Source organism: Scyliorhinus torazame, chromosome 2 (assembly GCF_047496885.1).
Source record: "Scyliorhinus torazame isolate Kashiwa2021f chromosome 2, sScyTor2.1, whole genome shotgun sequence".
Taxonomy (NCBI): Eukaryota; Metazoa; Chordata; class Chondrichthyes; order Carcharhiniformes; family Scyliorhinidae; genus Scyliorhinus; species Scyliorhinus torazame.
The window spans coordinates 352,633,441-352,645,545 of record NC_092708.1 but is presented as its reverse complement, the minus strand read 5'-3'; the positions used below and the strand labels follow the sequence as shown (position 1 = coordinate 352,645,545).

General features: G+C 43.2%; 1 protein-coding gene across 1 annotated transcript in view; it reads right to left on the bottom strand.

Moving 5' to 3' along the window:
- Positions 1-12,105, bottom strand: part of ptpn21 (protein tyrosine phosphatase non-receptor type 21) — a 124,239-nt gene that overhangs the window by 89,451 nt on the left and 22,683 nt on the right. The window contains exons 3-4 of the mRNA XM_072494936.1: positions 4,785-4,954; positions 4,151-4,248 (exon numbers count right to left, since the gene is read on the bottom strand). Of these exons, the coding sequence (XP_072351037.1) occupies positions 4,151-4,248; positions 4,785-4,954 (268 nt within the window). The remainder of the gene's footprint in view (positions 1-4,150; positions 4,249-4,784; positions 4,955-12,105) is intronic.

Sequence of the window (12,105 nt, the reverse complement as noted above, 5' to 3'; positions counted from 1 at the left end):
GAAGGCGAAGAAGGTGCTGTACGATATGGGTGTGGGTATGGCTGTGCGGTTCGGGGTGGTGCATCCAGCGAGGCTGAAAGTCACGCTGTAATCGAAGGATCATTATTTAAGGATTATTTTGACACGCCATAGCAGACTGAGGCCTTCATCAAGGACAAAGGACTGGGACTGGTTTGGGGAGGGCTTGTGGGGGGTTTGCATCTTGCTAGGACTAAGAGGTAGGCTAGTGGACAGGAGTGGTGTGGGGGAATGGGGCTGCGACTTGTTAACCAGTTTGGCAAGGCACGGTGATTCTAGAATGTTTGTTTGGGAGAGGGAGGGGGTTAGTTGAAGCAGCAAGCAGTCTATTGGCTTGGGGAAATCCTCAGTGAGCCAGGAGCTTCACTCATGCATTGATAGTAGGGCCCCAGGGATGGCGATCTTTAAAAAATAAAAGTTTGGTTCCAGGCGGAGAGGATTATAACTGATCAGGGTGGATGGTACGTGATGGTAACAGGGGCAATAAAGGGGAAGTCAGTGGTTCTAGTGAATGCGTACACCCTGAATTGGGACAATGTATTGTTTATGAAACGGCTGCTGTCTACAGTGCCGGATTTCGATCCCCACCAATTGATTTTGGGGGGCCTCCCAAGGACATTGGGACAGGCATCCATTTTGCTACTTCTGAAAAGGAATAAGGATCCCACAGAGTGTGGATTCTATCACCCGTTCTCCCTGTTAAATGTGGATGCTAAGTTAATGACCAAGGTATTGCCTTTGGAGGTAGTAGGGGAAGATCAGATGGGTTTGTGAAGGGGCGGAGGCCTTCGTCGAAAGTGCGGCAGTTGTTGAAAGCGGTGCTTATCCCTGCCGCCGGGTCGGTACCAGAGACAATTGCACCATTGGACGTAGAGAAGGCGTTCTACCGAGTGGAGTTCGGGTACCTTTTCGCGATGTTGGAGAAGTTTGGGTTTGAACCTGGGTTTGTGCCGTTGAGTGCGGTTGCTGTATGCTGCCCAGTTTGCTAGTGTTTAATTCAAGATCAGGATCTTTTCAGTTGCATCAGGTATGAGGCAGGGTTATCTGATGTCTCCCTTATTGTTTGCATTCACAACTGAGCCGCCGGCCATTGCTTTCAGGGCCTCAAATGCGTGGAGTGGGATCATTAGAGGTGGGGTAGAACATAGGGTTATTTATGTAGAACATAGGGTGCTGTTAGGTGCAGAGTATTTTACTAGTTTTTGATAATTAGGGGTCCAGATGGCGGGGAATTGGGTGTGGCTTCAGAGGTCGAATTCGATGGAACCTGGTGGGTAGAGTTAAGGCGGCCTTGCAGAGGTGGGATAGTCTCCAGTTATCGCTGGCAGGTCAGATTCAATCAGTTAAGATGAACATCATTTTGTTTCAGTGTCTCCCGGTGTTCCTGCCCAAGTTGTTTTTCCAAAGGGTCGAGTGGCTTATTTCCGGCTTTATTTGGGTGGGTAGGACCCTGAGGAATCGGAGGGGTGTCCTCCAGAGGGAGAGATAGGTGCTGCCAAATTTGCTGTACGATCATTGGGCAGCCAACGTGGAAAAGGTATTGGGATGGTGTGGGGACCCGGGGGTTCTCTGGGTTCAGATGGAGTTGGGGTCATGTTGAGGGCATTGGTAACAGCGCCACTTCCATTAGCGCCGGCAAGGTACTCAGCGAACCCAGTGGTGGTGTCCACACTAAAAATATGAAGGCAACTCTGCCAGCATTTTAAGTGGGAGGCAGCTTCAAGGCTGGCTCCCGTTTGTGCAAACATATGTTTGAGCCGGCAAGACTAGATGTCACATTTGGTGCATGGAAAGAGAAAGGGCTGGAGTGGGTGATTTATTCTTGAGAGGGCCAGTTTGCTAGCTTGGAGAAGAGACACCACGCACATTTTGGGCCAGTTCTAAGCTGGTGGGTTGCTGGAGGTCCCTTTTCAACACTATGTCACCGATCCTAAATATTGAGTTAGTACCCTGCCCTTTGATGGCTATTGCCGGAGCTGCGGACGGGTACAGGGGTGGATGTCCAGGTCTTTGCCTTGGTGACGGCATATCCTGCCGAGTGCTTCGGCGTGGTTTAATGAAGTTTTTCCATCTCGAGAGGGGCAAATACACCTTGGGGGGGGGGGGGGGGGGGGGGGGGGGGGGAGAAGAGACGATTGATGCCAGCCATTTATATTTTATTCCAGAGAATTGGTCAGTATGGGGGGCTTGGGGGGGGGTGAATAAGTAGGGAGGGCTTCATTCTTTTTGGTTTCATGGTTCGAAGGTAGTGTTTGGGTTTTTTGGGGGGTTGGTGTTTGGTTAAGAGTTTGTGTGTTTTGTATAAGATGCCAAAATAATTTTGTAAAAATTAGTTTACTAAACTAACCCCAACAGCAATAAGTACTGCCCCATGAGGATATTAGCATCAGTTCATTTAAGTGCAACTTGTCCAGCCTCCTCCCTCCTGCTCTCAAAACTGGTCCCAATGTACCAAGAATCCCTCTTATATCATTTCTCCAGCCATAAATGTACCTGCACTATCCTTCTATTTCTCGAATCACTAATGCATGATGCCAGGTGTAATTCAGAGATGATCATCTTTCAGGTTTGGTTTGGTACTTTCTTTCCTAGCTCCCCAAAATGCATCTGTAGGATCCTGCGCCTCTTCCTCCCTATGTTGTTGTGGTTCATTCAATGATAAGACAAAGCTGTGTTAAAACACAGAGGCAATGGACAGTCAGTTTAACAGTTATTGTCAGCATATATATGGAAACTGACCCCATCTTGGTGGGTGATATCGCCAGGGAGCTACATTTTTAAAAATTAATTCATGAGATGTGGACATCGCTGGCTGGACCAACATTTATTGCCATCCCGGAGGGCATTGGAGAGTCAACCACATTACTGTGGGTCTGGGTGTAGGCCAGACCAAGTCAGGACGTCAGGTTTCCTTCCCTAAAAGGATATTAGTAGACCAAATGGATTTTGATGACAATCAACAATGGTTTCATGGGGTGGCACGGTGGCGCAGTGGTTAGCACTGCTGCCTACGGCACTGAGGACTCAGGTTCGATCCCGGCCCCCCCGTGTGGAGTTTGCACATTCTCCCAGTGTAGTGACCATGAAATTACCGGATTGATGGCAGCACAGTGGTGCAGTGGTTAGCACTGCTGTCTCAAGGCACCGAAGTCGAGGTGCAATCCCTGCTCTCGATAACTCTCCGTGTGGAGTTTGCACATTCTCCCTGTGCTTGAGTGGGTTTTACCCCCATAACCCAAAGATGTGCAGGTTAGGTGGATTGGCCACACTAAATTGCCCCTTAATTGGCAAAAATAATTGTGTACGCTACATTTAAAAAAAACCAATGGTTTCATGGTCATTATTAGACTTTTTTTAATTCCAGATTTTTATTGACTCAAAATTTCACCATCTAGAATGGTGGGAATCGAAACGGGGTTCCCAGAGCATTATTCTAAGTCTCTGGATTACCAGTCAAGCGACAATACCATTACGCCACTGCCTCCCCATTAACAGAAAGGAGCGGGCCATGGACAGACTTTGAGACGATCCTTAGCAGTGGTTAAGCGCCAGAAAGAGGTATTATGGCTTTGATCGAATGGTTGAGAGTGGAACTAATTGGAAGACCGGTGATCTGGATATTAGACAGATACTGGAGGAGGAGGATGTGGTCAACCACTTTAAAGGCTGCTGAGAGATCAACAAAGATTAAAAGGATAATACACCATGGCCACAATCAAAGAATCTTATCTGTGCTTTTGTTTATGGCTTGTCACGCTGTGGTAGGGGTGGAAACATAAATGGAGATGGAAACATGGAATTGTAAGGAAGGTGACCACACAGAGGAAAAAGGATTTAGCGATGGGCCAGTAGAGATGGTTGACAGTGGGGTTATGAAGTGTGTAGAAATGATGGGATTTTGAAAGCAAGGAAGGCAAGATGGAACCACTTAAAATGTTGGCAAAGGAGAGTTAAAGATGGGGATAATAACCACATGCTACATCCGACTGAAGATGAATCCACTAATCCACTGATTTTAAGTATGGAAGATAACATAATTGGAAAACCAGAACAGACTTTCATATTTGCCAAGAAACTGTATTAAGGTTACGTGCCATTTGGACTAGTATATTACCAATTAATCTTTCCTTACCCTGTGCAGCTAGACCAGCAAGCTGAATTCCTTGTTCTAATGTGCAAGGTATGCGACCTTCTAAAATATCTTTCTTCAGTTGTAGATAATACTGGTATCTGTAGAAACAAGTTACAATGCTTGAAGCAATTAACCCTACACACAATTTTCTTGCCCAACTATACCAGGAATTACTGCAAAATGATGAACAGGAATATTAGCTGGCATTTTTCCCCCTTCCCCAAGGGTATACCAGGCAATACTTTGACCCTCCCACCACTGCACCAGCTAAGATCAGATAACTCATAAGATCTGGATATGGATCATGATCTCTTACAAGTTTCTAATAACATCAGATAGGCTGAATTTCTAAGGATAATTTAAGGTCTATGTAAAATTTAATTGCATGTGCACAAGTAACACGGCCAGGCATTCTGTTAGTCCAAGATTCAGGATTGAAAGAATTTTGATATTTCAACTCAATTTTGAATATTGAGCATGTAAATTCCATACACAATATATTGAATTTCCAACTTAATAACCAAACATGGTTATGAGGTCATCAACGATCAAATTGTTGGAAGTGCTACCTTGAAGACTACATGGAGGCATTTTCTCCAAATGATGTCCAATACTCAGCTCTAATGTTTCATACCTTGTAATCTCCTGCTGAAGTTGAAAAATACTTGGCACATAAAATACCACACCAAAATAAACGGTAGGCTCAATGGCATATTTATCTAGCTGCTTTTTAATGGGCTTTTCCAGATCCACCCAGCGAGATTGATTCTGCTTATTGTAATACCAGAGACTGAAGTAAGTAATCTGTGGAAGAAAATAAATCATCCATCAACAAACTTTGACCTACAAGACACCAGAAGCTAAGCCCTCTATTCCCCCCATTTTCGTGCTGACACTAAACCAAGTGAAAACAAAATTAACAATATTTTCAATTTAAGAAAACAACTCTATTAAGTAGAATAAACTGTGCTAGCTAGCATATATTATTCTTATAACCCTGTGGATGTTGAGGGCTTTTTGATGCCAGTAGTTAATGATTTTTTATGTTCTCTTTTTAAACTATTAGATAAGCCTACACCAATTAAATGCAAAGGAAACACCAAATTGCATAAACATTTTTTGTAATCTAAACCATATGGCCAAAGATTTGCAATCTAACTAAATACTATCTGGAACGATTTTTGTAGAGAGATCAAACTGATAATGAGGACACAACTGATTCTCAGAAAAATATGACAAAAGGTCTGTAAAAACATATTTAGTTTCACCTCCCGCCATATTAAGAAGGAAACACACATTATAAATATTTTTAAGCCAGAGCAAAAATGTTTCAAAATGATACATCTTCCATAAAGCAATTAAGAGTTGCAGGATGGACGTCAGGATAATTCCACAACTTTTGGGAAGGGTTTACTCTATGCATTCTACAAGAACTACTTTGCAATTATAAGTTACATTTCAGACCCCACAAATACACATCAAGTCAATAAACTCTACTGAAACAAACAGTGCATGCAAAACCTATAATAAAAACAATCTATTTGCACATTATTTTTTAAATGATTGGATCACTAAAGTCAACTTTTAATAATTTTTCCCATAACTTCAAATTATTTTGAAGTGGTGAATCAGGAAAAACAAATTCTTCATTTTTGAAACCCTCTCACCGCTCCCTATTTCTCACAGTGAAAATCAGTTCCAAGATACACTTCATATTCAGAATGTCCTAATGGACACAGTGTGCTGTACATGCTGTGCATAACATACAAAGCTGATAACATCATATCACAAGAATGACACGTATGCATCTTGGGACCTGGTGTTTCAGTACCAAATTCAATAGAGAATTGTCTTGTGTTCAAAGTCAATATGTAATAAAATATATTTAGATGTTGCAACTTGTTTCAACCAACCATAATTTGATTATGGGAAATCATTAGGTATATAATTTATTATTTATGTAACAATAGTTTAACACCAAAGAGGAGTGGTTATGTTACAACTACAATTTTCAGATGGATCCAAATTTGACTTCAATCAGGCTCAAATGCTGCCCTAGCCCAGCAGCTTGATCAACAAAGTGAGACAAAGTATAAAACTAGAAGAAATAGCTTCTACAAAGGCAAAGAACAATAATAATCCCAAGGAGTATAAGAGATCAAATGAATGACGAGGACTGCAAGGTGGCAAGGGCTGCGAAAAGAAAAAAGGAGACAAAGATTGAAAGGAATAAAAGCAAAGGTCTTTTTTTTTTAAACAAAATAAATGGAGACCAAAAAGGTGACTCTTAATGGGCTCCTTAATGATCAGCCAAGATATTGTAAGTGGAAATCAGGAAAGTAAAACAGTCAGTTTTCACAGCAAAGGATGAGATTAAGATACCAGAGATACAAGCAAAAGCAGAAGGATTAACTGCAGCTATTACTAGTTCAAATAAAATGTGATTGAGAAATTAATGTTATTAAAGATAGGCAAATCTCCAGGGCACAATAGATTTCACCCCAGGGTATCAAAAGCTGTAGATGAGAAAATGGTTGGTGAGAAAATAGTTGATGTATTAGTCATGATCTTACAAAACTCAAAAATCAGGATTGGTAATGTAAATTAATCCACTACTTAGGGGCAAGAGATAAACTAAAAAATTACAGGCCTGTGGTCCAACCTCAGCTATGAGGAAGCTTCTCGAACTGGTCAGTGTGACTGAGCAGTTGGACAAATATGAAGATAATCAGAGAGCGCCAGTATGGATTTGTAAAGAGTGTATGATAGTCTAGTTAAGGACAGGAGTGAGTTTAATTTAAAATAGCCCTGATTTCTCTCCTCACCAACTGTGCATAAACAGAAAGGTGCTTTTGATTTTTTTTGATTCCCCCTTTATAAATGGTGTTTTCCCAACCCTTCAGTTTGGGAGTGATCAAATTCTATATTAATAACTCCACAGAAAACATAACCTCACAGAAACATGAGATAGAGTGTTAATTTAGTTTCCATGCACCCAAATGGATGGAGAGGGTGTCACGTTATAACCGTTGGTACATTCACAAAGAGAGGGATAAGGGAAAGAAAGATGTACAGGGCAAAGAACACAGAGAAAGTAAGAGATATTGGCCCATAACTTCCTCAGAGTGGCAATCTCTGGCACATTGCCATACTGGATGGGCGGCACAGTGGAGCAGTGGTTAGCACTGCTGCCTCACGGCACCGAGAACCCAGGTTCAACCCCGGTCAGTGTGGAGTTTGCACATTCTCCAAGTGTCTGCATGGGTCCCACCCCCACAAGCCCAAAGATGTGCATGGTAGGTAGATTGACCATGCTAAATTGCCCCTTCATTGGGTACTATAAATTTATATTTTAAAAATTGCAACTCTGGATAAGAATTTACCCTGGCTGAAATTGCAAAGCCCCTATCTCGCCCAACCTTCGTCACTCAGGCTAGGTGAGACAGGGACAGTGAAGCGTGTCCACTGCTGCATTGGCGCAAGGAATAAAGATTTGGCCCCTATTTTTGGCTTGTTTTACCATACAAAGTTAGCAATTTAACTTCTGTCAGATGGTTCCCAGCCCAGCACAATTGTCCAGGTGAAGTTTGCACCTCTGGACAATTACTCAGTAAACCCTTGCATGGGAACTTCCAAGAGCGATTCCCCAGCACATCATTGGGACAACCCCTAAATATGACACTGGGGAACCAGGAATTTATGAGCCAATGTTTCACGTGAGTCCAGAATCAAAAGTTCAATGGTGTATTCCTTCAGAGAGGGTAGCAGGCTGAAGGTGACACATGGTGATCCACTTTACCAGTAGCAACGACATTCACAATGGGAGAGGCACTTAGGGGTTAATTAATCTTGTAGTAGGCACTGGTACAGAAGTCCTCATAGAACAGTGTAGATCAGGGCCGGATAATTTAAACCTGGACAGAGCTCTGGCTCTGCTGTTTGGTTTATGGAGTACATTTTAGCTTCTCAAGATAGGTTCTAGAAGCTTAGGTAAGTCATGTAACAACTCCCATTTCTGCTTGGTTTGGACAAAGGATGTACATATTCTTGGTCTGGATTGTTCAGATAAGACCATAAGACATAGGAGCAGAATGAGGCCACTTGGCCCATCGAGTCTGCTCCGCCATTCAATCATGGCTGATATTTTCTCATCCCCATTCTCCTGCCTTCTCCCCATAACCCCTGATGGTTAATATTTAATCCATTCTTAAGTTTATCAGAAATTTCAGGGTTCTTTGTCCTCGCAGATGGACCATCCCGATTGGCCATAGCCTGCCGTAGAAATGCAAAGTGCCTTTGCACAATCCCTTTAGAATATGGTTTCTGGAAGAAAGGTTCAAGAAAGCAACCCAAGATTATCATAGAATTTACAGTGCAGAAGGAGGTCATTCGGCCCATCGAGTCTGCACCGGCTCTTGGAAAGAGCACCCTACCCAAGGTCAACACCTCCACCCTATCCCCATAACCCAGTAACCCCACCCAACACTAAGGGCAATTTATCACAACCAATCCACCTAACCTGCACATCTTTGGACTGTGGGAGGAAACCGGAGCACCCGGAGGAAACCCACGCACACACTGGGAGGATGTGCAGACTCCGCACAGACAGTAACCCAAGCTGGAATCGAACCTGGGACCCTGGAGCTGTGAAGCAATTGTGCTATCCGCAATGCTACCGATCTTAGATTCATAGAATCCCCACAGTGCAAAAGTAGGCCATTCAGCCTAATCGGTCTGCACCAACCCTCTGAAAGAGCACCCCATCTAGGCCCACTCCCCTACCCCCATAATCCCAACTAACCTGCACATCCTTGGATACTAACGGGCAATTTAGCCTGGCCAAACCATCTAACCTGCACATTTTTGGACTGTGGGAGGAAACCAGCGCACCTGGGGGAAACCCACGCAGACATGGGAAGGAAGTGCAAACTCCACACAGACCAAGTCACCCAAAACTGGAATTGAACCCTGCCCCAGGCTCTGTGAAGCAGCAGTGTTAACCACTGTGCCTCATAAGGGGACCTTCTCAAGGGCAATTAAGAATGGGCTATAAATGTTGACATTGCCAGGGTAATGAACATGATGGATAGGTGAATGTTTATGGATCTTATTTATATGGAGTTCCAGAAAACATCTGATAATATTCCACAAGACACTTAACAAAATTGAAAGCACAGAATTGTAGGCAACCAATGGCTTGGCTAGGAAATTGATCAACATCTAGGACAGAGTAGGGATAGTAGATATGCACTCAAATTGAAAGGGTGTGACTAGAAGTGTTCACTAAAATCTAGTGTGCAGGTTCAAAAAATAAATTGAAAAGATTATTGATATGTTGGTCTTTATTTTAAGAGGGTAGAAGTTATGTAGCAGCCAGGCAGAGCTCGGACTGGCATTCATTTGGATTGCTGCATTTAGTCCCCCTCAAGAAGGATATGTTAACCTTGGATGGGGTGCGGTGCAGTTTAGAGTTAGGCCATTCAGGATGATGCCAGAAATCACTATCACATAAAGCCGAGGAAATGTGGAACACACTCTTCCAAAAAGCTGTCACAGCTGGATGAATTAAAAATCAAATCTAAGACAGAAAGAATAACTCCTACTTGGCCTCTAAAATGTCCCAGCACGCCTCCTAGCTATTCCAAACTGCTGCAAAATATAATAAAACAAAATGTGACCTAGGCATCGCATTCAGGCATCAAGGGCACACTCAACCAAGTCAACCCTGCGAAGTTATCCTTGTCAGAAAACCGGTTCCAGATTTGGGGGTGGTGCCCCACAGACTGGTCAATTAATAGTCTTACATAAATCATACTCTCAGAATCATTCTTTTCAGCCAATGTCCTAAAGTCTTCCATCATACTTGGGTATATCCTATCAGCCAGGAACAACCCCTCAGATGTGGCAGCACAGCATTGTGTTTGGGAGAAAGTGGCCTTGGGACTATTGATTCTAGACCACAAGATGTCTAATGCCACTTGGTCAAACAGTAAAAAATACTGCTGATTTCCATCGATTTTCTTCAGCTATTTTTTAAAAATTCATCCAGAGGATGTCAGCATCACTGGCAAGGACAACATTACCCATCCCCAATTGTCCTCGAGAAGATGGTGATCCTCCTTAACACAACTGAATGTCTTACAGATCTATTTCAGAGCATAGTTAAGAGTCAACCACATTGTTGTGGTCAGGGGTCATGTACAGATTAGATTGGACAAGGATGGCAGATATTCTTCCCTGAAGGACATTAGTGAACTGGATGACTTTTTCACAACAATCTGGTAATTTCTTTTAAAAAACATTTAGAGTACCCAATTCATTTTTTCCAATTAAGGGGCAATTTAGCATGGCCAATCCACCTACCCTGCACATTTTTGGGTTGTGGGGGTGAAACCCACGCACGCACGGGGAGAATGTGCAAACTCCACAGTGATCCAGAGCTGCGATCAAACCTGGTATCACGGCACCGTGACACAGCAGTGCTAACCACTGCGCCACCGCGCTGCCAGCAATCCGGTAATTTCATGGTCGTTATTACGGACACTAACTTTTTCATAAATTTCAGCTTTTATTTAATTAACTAAACTTAAACTGACTAGCTGCGATCATGAGATTTAAACTCACATCTCTGGATCATTAGTCCAGGATTCTGAAGTACTAATCTAACAACATAACCACTATTCTACTGTAGTAAATGAATTAGTTCTCTATGTTGACCTGCACTTGGAAAACGCACCAAGGAATGCACTTGAAGGTATTTCAGTGACATTCACCAAGAGTGGCCTCGTAGCACCACTACTGGGTAGTTGAGTCCTGAGGGACATAGCTTCCAGACTGAGCTTCCAGGCTGGGCTTGCAACAAGTGGCAAGTACACCAACATGAGGGAAAAATCAGTTTGGTCTCAACCCCTGCAATATACCAGTCAAAGATACACATGGCCATCCAAAAGAGCAGAAGTGACCACAAGACAGCCCATGTAGAGATGGTGCCTATCTTCACATTGATGATGTGCACATGGCACTGCCATGTGCTAAAATAGGCTAGAGTCAGGGGAGGTGGTGGTGTAATGGTATTGTTACTGGACTAGTAATCCAGAGGCCCAGGGCAATGCTCTGGGGACCTGGGCTCAAATTCCACCACCACAGATGGTGAAATTTGAATTCAATACAAAAAATCTGTAATTAAAAAAGACTAATGATGAACCATGAAACCAGTCAATTGTCATAACAAATCTGGTTCACTAAAATCCGCTGCCCTTACCGGGTCTGGCCTACATGTGACTCCAGTCCCACAGGAATGTGGTTGATTTTTAAATGCCTGAAAAAAAACACTCAGTTCAAGGGTAATAAATGAATGAATGAAATGAAAATGAAATGGAATGAAAATCACTTATTGTCACAAGTAGGCTTCAAATGAAGTTACTGTGAAAAGCCCCCTAGTCGCCACATTCCAGCACCTGTTCGGGGAGGCTGGTACGGGAATTGAACCGTGCTGCTGGCCTGCCTTGGTCTGCTTTCAAAGCCAGCGACTTAGCCCTGTGCTAAACAGCCCCACTAAATGCTGGCCCAGCCAGCGACACACACATCCCTGAACTGCTTTTTTGAAAAAGATACAACAGGTCAAATCCAGGCATCCATGAGGCACTGTGGGCCATCAACAGCCACACTATATTACATCACAACCCCAACTTCCTGGTTCAGCATATTACTTCACCTTTTAAAAAAATATATATGTTTATTCAAATTTTTCCAACAAAATTTGTGTAACAAACAAACCCCCCCCCCCCATAACAAAAAGAACAGAAACACCACAATCAAAAATAAGCTACTTATACATTGGGTTTATCCTGTATAAATTAATCCCCCCATATGACATATCCAGGCTTCCACACTGGGGGGCTTCGCATCCTTCCATAATAGCAAGATCCTCCGCCGGGCTACCAGGGACGCAAAGG